At 39.8% G+C, this 22,456-nt stretch overlaps 1 protein-coding gene across 7 annotated transcripts in view; it reads left to right on the top strand.

The window, feature by feature from the left end:
• Ppp4r4 (protein phosphatase 4 regulatory subunit 4) overlaps positions 1-22,456 on the top strand; it is an 80,917-nt gene that overhangs the window by 16,929 nt on the left and 41,532 nt on the right. For 4 of the 7 annotated variants that reach the window (XR_003838410.1, XM_021179275.2, XM_029484573.1 and 1 more), the window contains one exon: positions 8,538-8,640. Coding sequence is in view for 5 of the 7 variants with exons in the window: in XM_021179275.2 (XP_021034934.1) it covers positions 8,538-8,640 (103 nt within the window). In the remaining 2 variants the exon portion in view is untranslated. Of the gene's footprint in view, positions 1-2,038; positions 2,124-5,210; positions 5,254-8,537; positions 8,649-22,456 lie in introns of those variants that run through there. The other 3 variants (XM_029484568.1, XM_029484569.1, XM_029484571.1) reach the window with 3 other exon arrangements.

The raw sequence follows: 22,456 nt of genomic DNA on the forward strand, positions 1-22,456 counted from the left end.
CCCCAATAACTTCACTCTTACCTTCAGGTCTCCCTGTCTCCTAGATCCCTCACGAGAGAAGACATGCAGTGCCTGGCTTTGTGGGGTTGCTTTATTTCACTACGATGATGATTTCTACTTCCTTCCATTTTCCTGCAAATGACATAATTTTATCTTTCTTTGTCTTTATGTATGTATGTACGTACATACATACATATATGCATATGTTTCATTTTCATTCACTAATGGGCACCTAGGCTGAGTCTGTAACTTGGGCATTGTTAGCAGTGCATTCTTAAATATGGGTTTGCTGGTCTCCATAGTAGCTGCCTTTGATGATTTTGTGTATAGGCACAGTAAAGGAAATTCGCATTCTTCACAGCACCTAACAACTCCCAGCCTAAAGCCTCCCGTGAAGGCTTGGGTCCCTTTGTGTCTCATTAGCGTTACGGAGGAGGAGTCATGGTTCCACTCAGCTTTTGCACACTGACTTAGTTGATTCAAGATCTCTTTAAGTGTTATTTACCAGCGTATCAGTCATATGAGCAGGCAGGAACTATTACATGTTATTGGACTCTCTGTGTGGCTCATACTGTTCACTCTGGATTTTAGTCATCTTTTCCGTGATCTCATTTTCAAATCTGGTCTGCAGGTTTTTTTTTGTTTTTTGTTTTTTTGTTTTTTTGTTTTTAACTGAACTTCAGGCCAAGATACTGTGCTGGAACTCTGGTATTGTACTTCTACAAGGTGTCCTCTTTAGAATATCTTGCTGGTCTTCCAAATGTGAAATTGCATTCATCACTTTTTAATCTAAGTATGTTCACTTGTTATTGAAGCCCAACTATCGTTTTAAATCATTTCAGTTGTATGCTCTTCCTTTCCCATCAGTCCTCTGAAGTGCCCAGCCACTAACTGCTGCCTGACAAAGGTGATTATTAGATTGTGCTGCAGGATGGAGAACAGTTTTGGATAAATACCTCCTGCAAGATTGACCCCATCAGCCCACTTGTTTTCTGAAGGTTCAGTAATCGGGTCTTTTCCTTTTCCTGCAGTAGCTACTTATCACCTGCTTCTTACAGATGCCAGACTTCATGTCTCTGTCTTCCAAGTGTTGCTTGCCATTTTATTTCCCAGTCTGAGCTTCTCTCTTAAATCATCTTGGTTCATCTATCCCTCCTGCTGTGCCATGACATATCCAAAATATGTTTTAGAAGCATTTTGAAAGGATTTTCTTTCCAAAGTTTTTAGTTAATGAGGAAATCATACGGTTCTTTAAAAAACCTACCAGGGAATGGAGCTTCCAGAACCTTCATATTTTGCATACCTTTATGCCTTTCAGCTCCACCTCTGCAGCTCTGGGCTGAAAGCAGTCCTTCACGATTTCCCATTTACTCTGCAAAACTTTGAACTTCATTATTATACTTTTCTGCCTGTATGCTCACCAATAGGAATACATTTTAAATTGTGACTGGCTATATACAAGTGCATGTTTGTGTGTGTGATTATTAATACAGACACACACACACACATACGCTCACACACACACATATATATAAAACAAAAATTTTACAGTACTTATTTTATGTCTATATCTAATAAAACATCAATGCTAACACTAAAAATAATCTTAATATGGAATTACAAAATGGAAAAAATTCAAAGTAAATTACATAAAAATAAAATTTAATGATACCTCAGGTATACTTGTATTTTAAAAGTTAGTTCTATTCCAGGGCAAGTGGAGATTTCATCCTGCTGTAGAGTGTTGTGAGGTTTGCTGTGCAGTGTGAGGAGAGGGAAGCTAATTCCAAGATGTATGTTTGAGAGTCAGACAGCTGTTTTGTGCCTCTGTAAAAAGATGATGATAGAGAACCAGCTCAATTTTCGGTAGTTGGAGGCCATCGACAGCTGGAAGCTGTTTAATGTTTAATAAAGCTGAGGATGGTGGCCCTGTACAGCAAACACAACCTCTGCTCCCTGCAAATGTAGCATTTGATAGCAGAGGGCACATATCAGGGATCATCAGTAAAGTAATTTTTACTAGCATTGATGTCATCAAATAAGCCATCGGACAGCTCTTGTGGCAGCATCAACTTAGAGATTCCTTTTTTCTGTGGCAATGAGGATCAAACTCAGGGCGCTAGGCAAGTCCTTCCCCTGTGAGCTACATCTCCAGCCCGGAGAGCAATCTTGCTTGCTTGTTTGATTTCCTTCCTTCCTTTTTTTCCTTCCTCTCTTCCCTAATTTCTTTCTTTTTTTATTGTTGACTGTTAATCTGTTTCTTGTTATGGAACTGTGATCTGAGGAGATTTGCTAAATAAGAAATTGTAGGTTGAAATCTTTCTGTAATTTTTACTAGTTGATAACTTTGAGCAAGCTATTGCCTCCTCCCTGAGTCTAAGTCTACGCAATTTTAAACTATAGAAATACACTTCTTCTGCAATGTAAAGATTAATGAAATACTGTATGGTAGTACTTTATAGTAAGCAAGGCCTTCAATGTTAATTTTTTCATACTTGCATTAATTATCTTAAAAGATATATGGTAATGATTATAATCAGGTTTTATGGTTCTTTGACTTTATAAATCTTTTTTATTAGACAAGATGTAAAGAAATTACATTTCAAATGTAATAAAATTTCTTTTTTTTTAAAGATTTATTTATTTATTATATGTAAGTACACTGTAACTGTCTTCAGACACACCATTAGAGAGCATCAGATCTCAGAGTTACAGATGGTTGTGAACCACCATGTGGTTGCTGGGATTTGAACTCAGGATCTTTAGAAGAGCAGTCAGTGCTCTTAACTGCTGAGCCATCTCTCCAGCCCCTTTATAAATCTTTTAAGACAATGTTTTGAAGATTTAATGTTGATTTTGATGAATAAAGAAACAACTATATGGAGTTTTGTTCTTATCATGATCTCGAAGCAAGGCCTGTTTGACACCCACTTCCTCATAAATTCAAACCCAGCGTCAGTGATCTCTGAGCTGTGTTTGAGCGTGAGTGAGAGCCACTGCAATGTCTCCTTAGCTCTGTAGGGAACACAGGCCACCAAGCTTTGTCAAATAGTAACTGAGTGAGGTTCTCAGATACAGTAGTGACATGTCATCCTATCTTTTGGGGGTACCATCTACTTTACTTCTCTCTTCAGTAACTGGTTTAGGATTAAGTAGACTATGTAGATTGTTCAGGCCAGGAAAAGAGAGAACTTTATGCTGTGCAGTCAATATTCTTATCATGGGAACCTGTCTTCTCAGTGAATTTTGAGCTTTTAAATGTTTGGAGTGATGTACCACAGCAGTGACAATATTTTTAAGAATATAGTTTCATAAAGTATAGATTCATTGTAATTGCTGGGGATCAAATCCAGGGTTCCTTATAAGTTAGGCAGACATTCTGCCATTGAGCTACATCCCTATTTCTGTCTTGGCCTATTGTCACTTGATGGGATTGAACAAGGGTTGCATAAACTAGAGCATGTAGCCTAGTTTGAGACACTAGAGATAATCTTTTTGATTTTCCCTTCTCCCTCCCTCCTTTCTGTCTTCCTTCCTTCCCTTTCTTTTTCTTTTCTTTTTTTTTTTTTTTTTTTTTTNTTTTTTTTTTTTTTTTTTTTTTTTTTTTTTTGATAGAGTCTCATTGTATAGCCCAGGTTAGCCTTGAACATCTATCTTTCTCATTCTCTCTGTTACTTGAGGTTATAGGTACATGCTACCGTGTTCTTTCCTCCTTGCTCAGACATATATACATACACATATCAACCTTCCTTCCTTGACTGTCTCAAATTGATTATCACTTTGTGTATTGTTCCACAGTAGTGGACTGTATGCTTAGGTTAGGAGCCAGAGTGGGTGAATAAAGTGACAGGAAAGGCTTGATCTTGGTTACCCATTTAGCTTGTATTACTTACTTTTCTTGTGGCTCTGACAAACATCTCATAGAAGTGACTGAGTGAAGGAAGAATTTGACTCATGGTTCACAGGGATGATGGAGGAGGTAGAGTGGTGGGTGGCTTCATTTGTGGACATGGGTGTGTGTGGGCAGGGACTCATGGCATGCTATGCCATAGTAGCAGATGTGAGCAGAGAGAGCTAGACCAGAACCCTAAAATACTGCCCCCTAGTGTTCTACATATGCCACCATGACTCCATCTCTTAAGTGTTCTGAAGCCTCCCCAAGTAGCATCCCATCTGGGGACTGGGGGTCCTAACATGAGCTGGTGCACATCCACACATTCAAACATAACAGAGGCTGTGTAGTGTGTAGTATAGTGATTGACAGCATATATTTTGAGTTGAACAGGATGTATATAGCTTTAGAACCTTTATCTTTCTAAAGAGAAAATAGGATGCAGCCCATATTATCTAACTACTTGTTGAGACTGTTGTGAGAATTAGCCACTGTGAAGTAAGTCAGGTGTTTTTTATTAGCACAGGTCTGGCATGTAGTATACCAGACATTATTTTATCTTGTTATTGGTGAAGGAAGCAGCAAAGAAATAATGCTTTTGGTGAAAGGAACAAATAGTTGTGAAGGTAAGGTTGACACAGCAGAAGGAAAACAGGGGGGAATGTTAATGTTAGAAACTGGAGAGTCCAGAGCTGAGGGATTGGAATTGTAATGAGAGTGGAATTGGTATTATTCTTGGAAAAAAAAAAAGCAAAGTCAAAGGCTCACAGATTCAAGGTTCTGGACGAGGTAATAAGATCTAGCTTTTGACAACAGAAGTGGAATGCTGGTGTGAAGTAGAGGCAAATAAACAAGCATTTACCATGTGTCTATGGGCCACACATGGGGAAGTACAAGATCCAGGCCAAACACCCTTAACTAGAGGAGGTTGGCAATTACCAGTTGGTCACATAGTCCCCTGAATAGTGTTTACTATCACAGCAGAGGGGCAGAGGGAGTGGCAGCATTGACAACCAAATTTTATTGTAGTAACAAATGCTTGGCTTGATGTATCATCAAAAAGGCATTTTAAAATAGGCGTATCTCCCAGGGGGAAGCAAATAATTAGTAACACTAATTTAGAATTTGAAAGCTAGCTGTCCTAAATCCATTTATTTAGTCTTATATTTTCTCCTCTTTCCTTTTTAACCTCTGGTGTATAAGTGAGATGATTAACCCAGTTCTTTTCAGTGTTTGAGAAAAAGGTTGCCAAGTGGCTTAGAGTGAATTGTTTGTATCCCGGGAATAGCTTCATGCTTGGCTTTCAATAGAAAGTTGGAGGGTTCGAAGTCTTGGAAATGTAATTTGTTTAAACAAAGAGGGTAAGGATAATCATATAATTATTTAAAGATTGTATGTGCTGCATTAAGTAATTTTTTTTTTTACATAGAATATTGTTCTGGGTCCCTTCAGTGGTGGTAGTGCAGATAAGTATTAGCCACATGTGATATGTTTATCCTGACTGTGACCAAAGTACAGGCAACCTGATGGAGGCTTTTCCTCATTGGAGGGTTCTTTCCCCAGACAATTCTAGTTTGTGTCAAGTTGACAAAAAACTAACCAATACACTTTCTAAAATTATTAATTTTTATTTAAAAAAAAATCTACCACAGCAGCAGAATCACTGGGTGCTTGTGAGAAATCAAGTCCTTAGGCCTCAGCAAGATCAGAATGTTAGCTGCCAGTAGTCGAGCAGTAAGTGGTGGGTGGGGCCCTGAGAGCCCCTTCTCACCCACAGCTCTTTGTTGGTGGGGCCAGTCTTGTCTAGGCCCAGTGCCAGTGTCTTAGCCAGTGTTACGTTACTGTGAGGAGACACCGTGACCAAAGCAACTCTTATAAAAGAAAACTTTTAATTGGGGCTGGCTTACAATTTCAGAGGCTTAGCTCATTATCATCATGGCAGGGAGCATGATGGCAGGCAGCTGTGGTGCTAGAGAAGTAGTTAAAGCTACATACTGATCCATAGGTAGGTAGGTAGGTAGGAAGAAAGAGAGAGACAGACAGACAGAGACAAAGACAACACACACACACACACACACACACACACACACACACACCCTGAGCCTGACGACCTTAAAACTCACCTCTAGTGACACTTCTTCCAAGAAGGTCATACCTATTATTTTCAAATAGTACCACTTTCTTGTGGCTAAGCATTCAGATATACTTGCCTATGAGGGCCATTGATTTTCAAACCTCTACAGCCATTATTAAAACATGTTTAACTTAAAAATGAAAGCCCTTAGCCGGGCAGTGATGGCACACGCCTTTAATCCCAGCACTCAGGAGGCAGAGGCAGGCGGATTTCTGAGTTCGAGGCCAGCCTGGTCTACAGAGTGAGTTCCAGGACAGCCAGGGCAACACAGAGAAACCCTGTTTCGAAAAAACAAAAAACAAAAAACAACAAACAAAAGAAAACCCTTGCTTGGTTGGTGTTTGTCCTTGGACTCTTCCAGCAGGAGGTATTTTCATTGTTCTTCTTCAGCGTCACTCTTCTCACATCAGTTTTCCTTTTTATATTTAAATTCCCCTTGTTTTCTTTGGCATTGATTGTTTCATTCACATCTTTTCTAGCTGAGTCATTTTTCAACTTTTTGCTGAGTTCTATCATCTCAGTTCTATGTTTTCATAATTAGTGATGACCTATGATCTTTTTGTATTGTATGCATTTTCTTAATTTTCTTTTGTAGACAAATAGAAAGTTACAGTTACTTTTTCACTACCTTCTGTAGTGTAGATCATGGAATCTTTTGCCTTTTGAGGTCCAAGTGTTCAAACATATGGGCCAATACTCACACCTATGTCACACAGTAGTGTATTTGCTTATGTGGCTGATATAATACATTATCAGAAACCTGGTAACATGAAACAAGGTATACTGTTTTCGTAGTTCTGTTGACCAGAAGCCCCAAATCAAGACATTGGTGGAATTCTACGGATGCATCCATTTTTGGCCTTTTAAGTGTGACACTCTAGTGAGTGTCAGCATTCCCTGGCCTGTGACATCTGTCCCATCTCTATTTCTGTGGTCAGATTCCTTCTCCTGTCCTGAGTAGCTTTTTGTCCACTCATGTTTCTAGATCTAGATAATCTAGGATGATCTTTTTATCTCAGGATCCTTCTAAAAATTAAGAATACTCCTAACACCTCCAGGGTTAGGATGTAGGTTTATTTTTAGGCATTACCTTGCAACCTGGGACAAGTCCTTTTTTTGACCTTTAGTTCCCACCTTCTAGCTATCTTCCTAGGTTAGCATAGTTCCCTACTTCATGTGACTCTTTTCTTTCTTAAGAACAGTAAGATGATTGCGACACCATGTTTTTCATAGTCTGCAGTGCTGCCTCAGGCCAAGACTTGCTACACGGTGGGGCAGCTTCATTCACAACGAGACTGTGCTTCTTACGACCGACCTGCACAATTCTGAAGAAACAAAAATATTACCTAAAAATGACTTGAATGCCTTATAGTTAAAGCTCACGTACATTTCATAAAGCCATGAATAACTCTTGCAGTTACTTTTCTGTTGCTATGATAAAACACTACCAAAGAGTTTCCAGGTTCAGAGGCTTAGAGTTCATCACCATAATGGTGGGGAGCATGTGGGCAGGCAGGTAGACATGGCACTGGAACCATAGCTGAGAGCTTACTTCTTGAAACACAACCGTGAGGCAGAGGGAGACTCAGAGTGACTCTTTTGAAACTCAAAGCCCACTTCCAGTGACACACCTTCTCCAACAACGCCACATCTTTCCCAAATAGCCTCATCAAGTGGGGACCAAGTATTCAAATATATGAGCCCTCGGGTCCATTCCCCTTCAGATGACCAAAGTTATATTTGAATATAAGTAAGAATAATTTTAATTTATTAAAAATATGTAACTTAATGTTTGCCATCAGCATTTAATGCGTTTGGTGGCTGTTCAGCACATGCGTGATTTTACTCCATACTTGACATGCTTACAGAACTTGTGTTGCTCAGGCTATACTTGAAAGAAGTGTTCGTAGTTCATGGAATTCTTTTCCAGAAGAATTTTAATACTTTCCAAAAGTATTTAGGCCTCTAGAATACCACCAAGGTTATTTTGGGGGAAAAAAGCCTCAATACATGTTATACCAAAAAGTCCTAGTAGCCTGTTAGAGAATTGAGTGTATCTTTTAGAAGTTTCTTGCAATTAATGGAACCAGTCTATACAAGTCATTACAGTGTATGCAAAATTGTGTTTTTAACCTATGTTATTTTAATTGTTGCTGTGATTATTATTTTACTATTTTATCATAATGCATTTATATTATTTACATATTTTATAAAGTATAGCAAACAGATTACAGATACAAATATAATAGAATTTTGAAGTATTAGTAAGATTGTTAACACTTAATGACATGCATATAAACAGGAATTCTTACGTTAGCATAACTGTAATGTCTACATGTATTTGTCATAAGATTTGTTTAAGAAAATTTTATTTCTGGTTTTATTTTTATATCTCAATATATTTAAAACATTGTAAGGAAATCATTTAAAGCAGTAATTTTTCAAATTAACCCATTAAATTGAAAATTTAGCTCTTAATTTTACATTTAAAATTTGCATTTTCCTTGTAAGTGCTGGTCAAGATGTCCAAGGAGCAAGTGTGATTGCAAACCTTCCATTTTTGATGCGACAGAATCCTACTGAGACACTTCGGAGAGTCTTACCCAAAGTCAGAGTAAGTTGGTATGAAGTAAGATTTCAATTTATTTTTTTCCCCTTTAATAGCATGTTTGTCAATATTGAGAGAAAATGTCAGAGCTTTCATTGCTGATCTTTCCCCTGCTAATAGAGTAGAAGTGTTATTATGTTTGTTTGAGTTATGATAAAATATTTAGGAAAATTAGTTGTAAAGAGTTCCTTGGTGATATTCAAGAAAGACTTTTTTTTAAAGATTTATTTTATTATTATATCTAAATACACTGTAGCTGTCTTCAGACACACCAGAAGAGGGCGTCAGATCTTATTAAGGATGGTTGTGAGCCACCATGTGGTTGCTGGGATTTGAACTCATGACCTTTGGAAGAACAGTCAGTGCTCTTACCCACTGAGCCATCTCTCCAGCCCCAAGAAAGACATTTTAAAGGTAGATTTTTAAGAGCTTAAAATGTAACTATCTTTATAAAATTATAGATACATCACTTGGTATTATTTTCATTTTTTTTTTCAAAAATTAGCACAGTAATTTTAGTCTACATTACCAATAATAATTAACCAAGATCCTGCATGACCAGCCTGTGGGTGGGGACTTCTGAAGACTCATCATATGGAGTGGGTTATGGTTGATCACAATTTTAATCTATATTTATTCCTTCCTAAATATTTTCAGAATTAGCTTCTTGCTGTGATCATAAATGTTTTCTCTACTATTACATTTCTTCTCTAAGTTCATAATGCCCATTGGTTGTTAATAATCCACGCTATATATTTAATGACTAGTATTTATTATTTCTTTGTACCTGTGTGCAAAGAACTCTTTTTTGAAGCAAGTATTTTGTGAGCAATCCAGATAGCAGTCTTTGTGTTGAATTCTCCTGCATCCTAACCACTAGTGGGGTCAGAGGTTGCCTGCTATGGGGATAATATTGGCTAGGAATGAATTTTATTTACTAGCCCTCCGTTTTCCATTTGGTTATAGCTGTTTACAAATCAATTTATACATTTTAAAAAATCATAATCATTAGTATATCTTTGAGGTTTGCTTTATGGCATTATATATAGTATGGTCCCAACTACTGCCATTTTTATAAGAGGCCCACATGTCTACAAGACAACATGGGGCTTTATTGTGTACTATGGTGATTCATGAGTGTAGTAAGCTTTGCTATGTCTCTTTTCCCAGAATCATGCCGAGTTTTGAAGTGAGTAAGCTTATATAGATCAAGTCTACTTGTAAATTCAATTTTGGTAGTGTAAACTGACCCAACATTGCTATCATGACACCGGGAGGTACAGTTAAATGGTAGAATCATCTTGACTAGGGAGTTAATATAAGTAAGAAAATTAAGTTTAAAGTAAAAAAAAAAAAACACCAAGCATTCTGCACACTGTGTTGAGTTGGCTAAGTGTGGTCTACAGAGAGCAGACTGAGGGTCCAAAGTGAATGCCTGGTTCCCAGAGAGGTCGGTGGAGGTTATTATTAGGATCCCGAGACTGGAGTTCTAGTTTTAAGCTGCCATATATGTGGCTTCAGGGAATTGAATCCAGGTCCTCTGGAAGAACAGACAGTATTTGTAGTTGCTGAGCCATCTCTCCAGCTCCTAGAATCCAGACCTAAAAACAAGAATGAAGAATGAAAGGTAGAAAGCAGCAATCTTTACAGGTTCTGCCAAAATTCTGCTGGTGTGTTCATAGTAGGCAATTGACTAACTCCTAAGAAACTTGCGTATGTTCAAGAAACTCTGGCTTCAATTCAGTCCCCAGCACCAAAACACCTCCTCTTAAACAAACAGAGAATATGCATTCATTTCATTTATGCAGTATATTGATACAGTTTCAAATGTATCTTCTGAAGCTATAAGGTATGCTTGAGTTATGCAAGATACTTTTGTTTTTTGAGCCAGGGTTTCTCTGTGTAGCTCTGGCTGTCCTGGAACTCTCTTTGTAGACCAGGCTAGTTTCTAATTCCATTTGCCTCTGCCTTCTGAGTACTGGGATTAAAGGTGTGTGCTATCATGCCCAGCTGAAGATATGGTTTCAATGCAGAACATTAATGGTTAATTGGATTCAAAACTAATGCCCACTAATGAATGTAAGAAAACCTTTTTTAAATTACTGAATGATTTTCATGTAAGTGTGTATGTATGTATGTCAGGGTCTCATGTAGCCCAGGCTGGTTTGTAACTCAGTATGTAGCTTAGGATGACCCTGAACTTCTGCTGATCCTCCTGCCTCCACCTCCCATGTACTAGTATTAGAAGATTACATCATCATCCCCAGTTTATGTGGTAGTATTGGGGCTCAAACCCGGGGTTCCATTCAAGCCAGGCAAGCACTCTGCCGCTAAGCTATAGCCCCAGCTTTTTATTCTTTCTTAAGGTTGACTAGTAAGCAACTGTTTATTAGGGCCTTCATCTCTCTTGCCCATACAATTTGAATTTACAAAAAAGGTAGAAGGGTCTCAGGTGGGAGACACCACATCAGGAAAGTCCATAAGCCACACAGACGGATGAAGGGGCACTGGCATGGTTCAGAAGCACTGTGTGGTTCTGAGTTTGCATAGAAACATTTGAGTGAAGCCCAGAAGATAGACTTAGCTGGATAACAGTGATGGCAGTGCTTTTTAAAACAGCTTCATACACAGTCACAGATGGCCAAACAGTTACCGGTGCATTTTCACTGGTGAAACTATGCCTATTTGCAGATGATTTTGAAATCACTGTGCTCAGAGAGCATCAACACTTACTGGTACTTCAGGCTGGCACATTTTCAGGTCTGCCTGGCTTCTTCCAGTGATTACTTCTCAGTGATAAGCTGTGATAGGATTTTTCTCATAGTCACTCTGTTCACCTTGCCATCCTGCTGACTTCTTAGTTAATTTTATGGTAAAACCACATTGTATGCCAGAGTGAGCGAGCACTTAGTAATAATGACATTTACAATCACTTGTATTTATTTACTGAGCACTGCTTGCCAGGTCTGAGGCACAGTTGTAACCATTGAAGTAGAGATGAATAAAAGTCAGGGAACTTGTTCTCTAGGAGGCTGTAGTGCAGAGGTGACCCAGACTTCAACAAGTAATCAAACGAAAGGCTGACTGTCACTTGTGATAAGTGCTAAATGATGAGTGTAAAACAAACAAACAGGGACACTGAGACAAAGTAGTAAAGTTGACAGGAGACCTTCTATGCACTGGAGCTCACTGTGGCCAAGCAGCAGCAGGTGGCCTGAGATGCAAGAGCCTGGTGAAACAGCAGGAAGTGTAGTTGGGGCTAGTGGAGGGTGGGGCGGAGTATGAACAGAGACCAGGCTGGACTAATTAACATCAGTGACATTGGATTTGAGGACAGTGGAAAGCTATTGGAGACGTTGAGCATCAGAGTTACCGTCTATTCACATTGTGTGGCCATTTTGATTAGTGTGTAGATGAGAATGGGGCAGTTAGGAAGCTTCTGTCCTGGGCCTCTAAGAGTCAGTGGCAGGCTGGATTAACATGGTGAACTAAAGCAGTGGAGCAGTGAGCATGGATGTCTCCGATACAGTTATTAGAGGGAACAGAATTCCACAATGGATTGGAATGGATGAATTCCAAATGGATTGGGGTGGGGAGCAGCATCCTGATGGTTGGTGTGGGCATCAGGGTGGTTTTCAGTGTGTGAGGAGATGGTCTGTGTTGAGTGCACAAGTGGCAATAATCTGAGTACTTGCTAATATTGGTCTTTCATGATTCACTTTGAGTATCTCATGCAGGAAGTAAGTATTCCCAAGGGCTTTATCACTTCTGTGACTCCTCCTAGCCAGCTCCCAGAGCTCAGCCCTTACCTTGCTTCACCTAAAAGAACATGAGGAAATGATGTGGGAGGCTTTGCTGGTCGTGCAGGTTATAACATTGTACTGGTGATAATCTTGTTTGTTTACTATATTTGCATCTTATCCTTACTACTGGGCCTTAATTAAAATATGTTTTTTTTTTTTTTTTTTTAATGAGGCAACCTATTTTCACTGTTTTAAAGATGAAGGAATTTGACTTTTTCTTTTCTTTCTTTTTGTTTTGTTTTTGTTTGTTTTGAGACAAGGTCTCTCTAGGTAGTCCTGGCTGTCCTCAGATTTTCTATGTAGATCAGGCTGTCCTCAAACTCAAAATACTCCCGCTTCTGCCTCCCAATTGCTGGGATCAAAGGTGTAAGCCACATCTAGCTGAGATGAAGAAAATTTGACTTTAAAACAGCAGCGGCTGGAGAGATGATGGTTCATCAGTTAGGAATGAAAACTGTTCTTCCAGAAAATCTGAGCTTGGCTCTCAGCACCCAGATAAGGTAGTTTACAGCCACTTTAATTCCAGCTCCAGGGAATCTGATGCCCTCTTCTGGCCTTTGTGGGCACTGAACTCTCACCTGTTCATACACGTACGTGCATGCACTCGCGTGTACACACACACACACACACACACACACACACACACACACACACTTCACACTTAACAATTAAATCTACAAGCAAAATAAGTAAAATATAAAAATTACATTATAATTGTACTAATTTTATTATATTTACAAAATCTCCTTTCAAAACTGGATCCAAAGTGGATGGTAATATGTTGTGTACTTCTCAAGGTAGAATTTAAGTAAGAATCAAGAAAGAAAATAATTTTTGGCTTCCAAAATACTTCAAGATATAGTTATTTAATCATGTTATATAATTTAATCCTATGATCATTATTTGATCTAGTAATTTTCTACAACTTAAATTGAATTCTGAGATATTAGATTTTAATATTGAATTTGTGCTTATGTTATCTGGAAGTGAAGGAATTTTTATTGTCAAGATAAAGTTCTTAAAGTCTTTATTCCTTTATAAAATCACAGAAGAAGGTGATATTACACTTGGCATATTATAATGGACTCCTTTATATTACAGCACCAAGCAGTTGTTCTTGTTCCTCTTGAATTTTTGAATTCATTTACTTAAATTTTGTTCCAAAACTATGTCATGATGTTATTCAGCAGAAAATGTGCAGTGTCAGGCACAGAGAATAATTATTGTATTTCCTCAGGTCCTATGGGGGTCAGCCACTGTATGCTATTGGATGTTTTATGTGTCTTAATCTCTGAGCCCAAAGGATCTTTGATACCCATCCCACAGAGGAAGAGACACTAGTTAACCAACTTGCCTACAGCAACATGTCAACCTCATGATTGGCTGATCTGATTGCAGATCTTTGATGTGTAATTCACTTCTCAGGCCTCAACCACCTTGTCTGGTTCCTACAGCAGCTGCACATGGGAACATTGGCTTCTACTTAGCCACCTAGAAGCCACTCACCCAAGAGGATTTGAAGAAATACCAACCAATCGTGTTTTATATTCTTATGTGTGAGAATTATTACTTAAGTGGTGAAATGCAGTGACAGAATGCTGTCCCCTTCACTTCCCCTCCCCTTATCCCCAAGAATCAAGCTGGGAAACTGTAAATGTTACCGTAGTTTAGAATAAGGTAATTTCAAAATGTGCTTAAATCTGGAGATAGGGAGATTGTCTTGGGTCATTTAGATGGGGCCCCAACGTCAACACATGTCTCTTAGTAGAAGAAATCAGAAGATGAAGGAGTGGGAAAGACAGCAGTGAAGACAGAGAAAGATGCAGAAAGCCAAGAAGTGACCCTGTGGCAGGAATGTGGCACTGAACATCTTGGTCTGAGTAATACTGCTTTACCACATCTGCCTTCGAGAACTATGGGAGAGTACATTTCTGTTGTTTTAATGCATCCAGCTGAGAGAAAGCTAAAGCAGATCACTTTTCAAAGCTTTCTGCCATGTCCTTTTTGACCTTGGCACCTACCAATCTTTCCATAAAGGCAGAAATCTTTGTCACCCTGGCTTGTCATTTTGTCCCCAGAGCCTGGACTGGCATTTGGAAAGAACAGGCACTCATAGTCAACTTTACAAAGACTGTGTTCTGAGAGAGTCAGTGTCTACCTGAGGGACCCATGCTGTGCTTGACTTGCTGGCCTGATGCTGCAGATCCTTTTGGTCTCTATCTGCTTAGAACGGGGTCTCTGGTTGCAGGTGGACAAGGAGTCGGCAAATGACAGGCAAAAATCAACACAAGAGGTTGTGTAGAATCTGAATGTATTGTCACAAAGTGAACACCAGTCTTATATAATACAGAAAATAAAGGGGGTAGGATGTCACAGCAGGCAAAGTACATTGAAGTTACCTGACACAAAACAAAGGAATGACTTCAAAAGGACTTACAGGAACCAGGTAATATTTACAGTAAAGATAAAACTGTCCTGCCTGGGGTCAGCTTAATGAAAGGTAAGGATTTCACACCCTAGTCACAATTTGTGCTACTCCTTTGAACCTTGTGAAAGCTAGCACCAGGTGGTTCTGCTCTAGCAGACCTTCTCATGAATAATGCAATACCACAACCCCCCTATTTCCTAGGCCTTGATAAATTTTTGTATGAGTGTAACTTGGCTGTTCTTTTAAGTATCTGTGGAGAATCTCCATTTGTCAGAAGAATTCACCAACTTGCTTCTAATATACAATGTAGCCTACTATACCTGGCTGTAGTGAAGATTCCTGTCTCAGTGGGATTCCCTAACTCTTACATGGTAACCCACCTATTAGCTAAGCCATTGTGTATTCCCTTGTTTGGGTGAGACTGGCTATTGTCCTAAGTAATCACTCTGCAGACTAGCCCTGAGCTATTCTAGCTCCATTCTTTGTAATGCCTAGTTAGTTTCATTGTTTCTCTTAGAAGTAAATTTGAATATTACTGAATAGATAACCTTCTTACTGAATTCCAAGCTCATCAGCTTCAAGGATTTTCTATGACGTTGGAACACTGGCGAAGGCTTATGTCAGAATTCAATCTCTAAAGGCACTTATAATAAAATAATACTAAAAGAGAGCACATGGATCCATACACCAAACTAACTCAGGGATAGGGTATGAGTATACGGGTTATGAGAATGCCTGGTTCCAGGAGGTTAAGTTTCCTTGAAACTCTTTGCTTCCTGAGTGCTTTTAGGCCTCTTGGCCTGCCAAGCAGACTTCACTGGAGTGTGCTTAGCAACCTGACTCACTGAAGCGTTCTTAAGTGAGTCAGCATTGTTGGTATCTGTAACACTGACTTGTGCACTCAGAGACCCTTTACAGGGGTGGGAGGGGAAAATGAAGTACAGAACAGAAGACAACAGAGACAGGGCTATTAAACCAATATGAAAATTATTTAAAGTTGGGAGATGTTAAATAGCAATATTTTGATTCAGAAAAAACCTACAACTTCCACCGTTACTACTATTTGGGACATTATTTTCCTGAGTTGATACAGTAAGAAAATACCAGAAATATCATCCAGCTGAATGAAACAGCATTTTATACTGAATACAGACAGATTCTTAAATGATCTCATTTTGAAATTTGAATAAAAAGCATTTACTTTGCAAATAAAGGTATTTGTCAATGAAAAGCTGCATGTGTTTTAAAAAGCCTCATTGGAAGTAGCGCAGTTGAATGGTCAGTAAGGATCACTAACTGTGGAGCAGGTGCTGTGTGTTGTGCCTTAAATACATTTCTCTCAACAATTGTCAGCGCTATCCGATTTCAAGCTGACAGATGTGACTTAAATCTCAATGTTTGACTGTAATGTTAGGTTTGTAAGAAGAATGAAAGAATGTAATAAATTGATAGTGCTCTGAAAAATCAAAACAGCCTTAGCTAAGGATTGAAGGCGTATAAGTGAGCAATACAGACTCCTTTCTTCTTTGGTCTGCATCTCAGAAAATGTTTCTCTCTTCCTCACTGTAGTTGCCAATTTCTGAGATAAAAGTTTAAATTCTGAGAAAAGCAAAAGGGTTTTATGAAAGCAGTATAATTATACATCTTAAGCAGAACATGATGTTCTAGGACCCCTGCAGGTCACAGACAGCCTGTGGTGGAGCATAGCATTCCATTGGCTGACACTCTGATTGCAGGCAGGGAAAGAGGAGAGGGGGAAGATTCCCACAGTGGCATAAGGTTAATGGAGGTTTCCAGCATCAGGGTAAGAATCAACCAGAAAGGAGGAAGATTTCTGGTCTAGAGGTATAGAGTTATAGAACAGTCTCCTGGTTCTCTAAGAAGGAAAATGGATACAGCTGCAACTGGAGGAATCGCAGTAGGAACACACAGTGGAGACTGCTCTTTTTGTTTTATAGTGCAAAATAAAATGTTGCTGACCATAGTCATTCAAGGATAGTGTCTGCATTATGATTGTGCGTTTAATGTTTATTTATATTTAAGGACAAAATAGATTGACATTACTAATTACTTCATAGTAATAAAGTTCTATGGAAACATTTATAAGTATGTAGATTGGGCATAAAGGAAGAATCATATAAGGAAGACAATTATTTTTTTCTTTTGTGACCAGGCCTGACTTAGCCCAGGCTGGTCTCAGATTGTCTAAGCATTGAAGGATGGATCTATGTCTTGAACCTCTGATCCTTGTGCCTCACCCCACCACCGCCAAGTGTCAGAATTACAGGCATGTGTCACCACGCTCAGCAGTTAATATTTTTTAGATTTAAAGTTTGATTTGTGTTTCATAAAATTCAAGTAGAGAGCAGTGTTCTTATATTTGCTACTTGGCCATTTTACCATCCATCCTGCCTGTAATAAAAAAAGAACTGAATCTTCTGAAAGTCTTTTAAATGTGCAGTTGAGCTTAAAAGAATAAAAAACAATCCCCTGGGCTGAAAAGGGTTTCTAAAACTAGGTTAGCCTCTAAATGCACTTGCTCATGTCTTTGCTAGAGCCTGTCAGAGGCGATCACAAGGCTGCCACAGGAGTTGACTCTCAAGAGCAGGATGATGCTGAGTCTGGGGCATACGGACACTGGCTTGCCTGTTTGCTTTACTATAGACTCTGTGTTGCTCTGGCTAGGCTTGCTCTCACAATACCTACTTTCTGAGCACCAGTTCAGATGTGCCACCATATCTGGAGGTGGCTCGACTTTTAACAGAATTTTACAGGTTGCAGGATAGAGTCTGTATCAGGTTGGGATAACTCACAACTTTTTACCCAGCAGTGCCACCTATAGGTCTCCTCTGTTTGGGACAGAGCCGTAGAATGGAGAGAGCCCTCCTTGGGGCTGCTGAAGGTATGATGGTGATTAACTACTAGTAAGGGAAGGAAACAACTATGCCTGCTTCCCCAGAACCTTCTCTTCGGTAAAGCAAAGGCTTGGTGGAGGAAGGAAGGGCAGAACCTGCTGCTTCTGGTGGCCTGTGAAGCTCCACCGTTTCTGTGGGAGTAGCAGAAGAAACAGCAGCCTCTTTTGGAGAAGAACGGACAGGACAGTGCAAAGACATGGAAGAGCAGTATGTACACTTTACCACAGGGCTATCTCTCTAGGTGAGAGCCTTCAGGGTGTTAACGGTAAATATTTTGTTTATGTAACTGCATAGGTTGTAGGTATGTATGCATAGCTCCCTGTGCTATTCCTGCAGTTTCCCCCTGTACTCACACAGACTAGTTAATTATTTTCTAATGATAGGAACACCTCAGAACCTATTAATATTCTGACAAAGATTTGTGACAAATCTCCTTATGTAAGCATTTTTTATATTTTATTTTATGTATATGAATGTTTTATCTGCATGTATGTATGTGTCAGGTGCATGCCTGGTGATCTCAGAGATCAGAGGAGGGTATTGGATTCTCTTTGAAAATGAAGTTACAAGTAGTTCTGAGCCATGTGGGCTCTGGAAGCCAGACCTGGGTTCTCTCCAAGGGCAGCTAGTGCTCTTAACCACTGAACCATCTTCCCAGCTCAACACTCTGTTCCTAAACTCCTAGTTTTTGTTGAAGTGAAGTTGTGTTTGTAGTGGCAGTTCTCCACTTCTGTCTCTATTTTCTCTTCAGCAAATCTTATAAATCCATGCCTTTAAATTCATCTATATGAAGTCGCTTACTGTCTTACTTTGCTTTTTTTACTGCTGTGATGAAACATCATCACCAAGAGCATCCTAGAGAGGAAAGGGTTTACTTGGCTTTCATATCTGGGGTCCTAGTTCATTCCATTGAGGGAAACCTCAATGGAATTGAGGCAGGAATCTGGAGGCAGGAACTAAAGCAGATGCCAGGGAGGAGCACTGCTTACCAGCTTGCTTTCTATGGCGCTCAGTCTGCTTTGTTATACCAGCCAGGGCTGACTGCCCAGAGGTGGTACCACCTCCCATGAGTCATTAATCTCACATCAATCATTAATCAAAAATGCCCTACAGGTTTGCCTGCAGGCAATTGGATGAAGGAATTTTGTCAACTGAAGTTCCTTTCCCCAGATAGCTCTAGCTTGTATCAAATTGATAAAAATCTAACTAGGGCACTAGATGAAATCTGTCTATATAGTGTATTGTTTGGGAGATCTATTTATGTCTCAAAGCCATTTCAAAGCCAGCAGACTTAAAACAGATCCCATGAAATTTCTTTTTTGTTGTTTTACATTTTTTTTATTTTGATATATGTGCATTTAGGTGCATTTCATGTTGTGTGTGTATGAGAGAGAGCTGAGGGAAGAGGTGGAGTGGCAAGTTGGCAGGAATCAGATCTCTCCTTGTGCCACATGGGACTTAGGGAATCAAACCCAGATAAGCAGGCTTGCCATTTCTCCAGGACCTGGGTTCCTTCACTCTCCTCTATCCTAAGGTGTTTCAGGGTTCTCCTGGCTTAAGAGTTATCCGGGTAGTCTTTTTATTTTATGGCATAAATGCATCTTGAATGTATCCACTTCCCGCCAAACCCACATCGTGGCTTCAAGCATGGAGATTTCTTTTCAGTCCTCTTGTTCAGCAGGTTTCTTCACACTCCCTGGTGCTGCGTGCTGGGGCTGCTCTTTCCCTGGCTTCTTGCTTTCCTGCCTCCTCCTGTCCCACCCTCTGGGTAGGTTTTCCTTTCTCCTCACACAGGTTGTTACATCTCAGGAGAGCGTTCTCTGACTCCTCAGATATTACCTCTAGGGCTCTCATGGTAACTTGAACTTCTCATCCTTAGCTCTTAGCATACTTTTAATGGTAGAATTGACAGTATTATTGAAATATAAGGTACACTGCTGGTCTTGGTTGATTGCTAATTCTCTAACAATCAGCATAAACTTTGAATGTGATTAGCTAGCTATTTCTTGAGTGTTCAAGTGTCTGTGAACAAGAGTCATTTGAAGGTAGATAACCAAATCCTTGACTTTTCCCAACCACTCAGAGTCTGATTCTGGTCCTTAAGAAACGTAAATGAAATTAAAACTGTCAGCTTAAGAATCCGAGCCTTGAAAACACCTGATCTGAGAGGAAATGAGATAGAGTCAAGATGGAGGTGCCTCAACATTCTCTGCCCTCCTGCATCCTGGTTCATCGGCACCACAGGCACGGCAGGGAACAGCACTGCACCGTGGAAAAGCTCTGCTAGTTAAGGACAAAGTCCACAATGACTTGATAGCATCAGCTCAGCACAGTATGGGAGACTCCCTTCTTTGGCAGGGGTTCTCCCTTTTCTGACATTGTCCAAGGAATTCTAAGCCCCCCTACCCTAGGAATGTCAGGTGGCCTCAGCTGGTTTATAGGGTCAATTTCCTTTCTCCTGACAAAACCTGTTCAGTCAGTACCTGACAGTCCTGAAATGCTTCCCCATGCTAATGAGGCATTCTTAAGTCCTTAAGACCTTTGCCCATCCTAGATGTCCCCACTCTCAGTCCCCCAAAAGCCTTCAATCATCCTAAGTAAAGTTGATCTGCTTACTGACTGTGGTCCCAGTGTGGTTTATTCACGGTATGCACTCACAGGGCTTCCAAACTTCCTGTTTCATGTCTCTGCTTCCACACTTCCACCCTGACCCTGAGGTTTGCAAGGTCCTGGCCATCAAACTCAATCTGAAGGAGCAACTTGAGACTTGGTTCCATCAGCACAGACACAAACAGGAACATCTGTGAGCATGTGCCCTACCTTACCTGACTCAGAATGGCGTTCTACTCTTGTAAGGTGTTTGACTACCAATGCCTGGGTTGTGGGTCTGGGGTCATTCAGAGATTCACTGATCTGACTTAAATTTTGGTTTTAGTAAATTAGACAATTTTTATTAAAAAGACTGATAAGACTAAAACAGAGAGACTACCTTAGGCATGGCCTGGCTACTATTAGCCAAAGGATTATAAAGGGGATGTGTGGGGTGCCAAAATGACAGTTTTAATTTTGGGGACCTAAATTAACTCATATCCTGTCTGGGTGCAGGCAAGGCTTGATTTTATAACAGACATCCAGCAGGTGCGTTGGCCATCTAAGCAAGTGTTTCATACAAAAGTGGAACTCAGCAGTTAGCCTGTTTAATCTTGTCACCCATTACCATGTTGGAATAGCTGAGGCAGTGAAATATTTTGCAACAATCATTACATTTTTAAGAGTGGCCCAACTGCACCGGAAAGTGGTTTCTCTTGAGCCAGCAGACAAGGTACACTCAAAGTAGGAGCAACTTCCTCATGGCTTCTACAAGCTAAGAACAATTTCGTTTTTTACAAGCTTAGCAATCTTAGCAATGTATCCTCTAAAACATAATGTTCACCATCACACCTGTAGTAAGAATGGAGGACTGGGCCTCTTGCCATCCGCAGAGGCATCCTCCTTACTGCTTAGAAAGCACAGCTGCCTTTACTGGGGTTGGGAGCACAGGGCCTAGCAGTAGTCCTCCAAGGACACTGGACACCTCATGCCATCCCAGGCTTCATGCTACTCTGGAAGCCTTGAGGAGGCTCTAGGTCTTTACCTGGAAAACTGGGTACAAAGGTGGAGATGGCATATAATACAATGAACTGGTCTTCAAGGATTCATGAATACTTAGACAGGGTGTCCTCAGATCCACAGGGCCACATCTGACTCCCCAATCTGCAAATGCTTGGTTGCAGTGTTCTTCTCTTTTGAGGAGACTCACATGTCCCAGGCTGGCCTTCACTTAGTATGCTGAGGGTGACTTCTGATCCCTCTGCCTCTACCACGACAACTAGTTGTTGTTGTTTGTTTTTGTATTGGCCTGAGACTTGGAGTCTTCACCTCTCAGATGCTGCCCAACAGATCTCAGCATTATGAGATTTTGATTGTTTTGTTTTTCTTATGTGAGTTTTTTTTTTTTAGAAAGAGAGAGAGAGAGAGAGAGAGAGAGAGAGAGAGAGAGAGAGAGAGAGAGTTAGTTCAGTTATCTGTCTTTGCCCTCCCCCACTTTGAGGCAGTTTCATGCACTGCCTTGCCCTACTGTTAGCTTTTTGTTTATTGATGCGTTTCAACATGCTTGTTAGGGACCTGATGGGCTTCATTTCTCTCAGTGGTAGACTGATAATAAAATTATTCATAGAAACTAAAAGAAATGATTCTTAGGCAACTTTAGAGAGAGTTTAGATTAGAAAAAATATGACTGTTAGGAACATGCTATTTCCATTTGCTTATGGAAATCACTAGGCTTCTGTTATTTGCTCAAGAGAACAGGTTATTGCTTTTCCCCCACAAAATATTTAACTACTTAAATACTTTACGGATCATTTAAGATGGTTATTATAGCTACTGAATCTGTTAAGTAGGTCATTTCTTTCATAAATACATTCTTCGCAAAGTGTTGAATTGTTATTTTATATTTTAAATTGAAACTATAAAATCAATGATTCTGTCTCCTCTTCCTCCTTTTTTTTTTTTTTTTTTTTTTTTGGTGACCCATTTTTTTTACATGACAGGACATTTATTCACTCATTTCCAATAGTGTAACGGTGCCCACTGCTGTTCCCTCCACAGAAAAGTTCTTGGATGTTGTGATGGTTTGT

Source organism: Mus caroli, chromosome 12 (genome assembly GCF_900094665.2).
Source record: "Mus caroli chromosome 12, CAROLI_EIJ_v1.1, whole genome shotgun sequence".
NCBI lineage: Eukaryota > Metazoa > Chordata > Mammalia > Rodentia > Muridae > Mus > Mus caroli.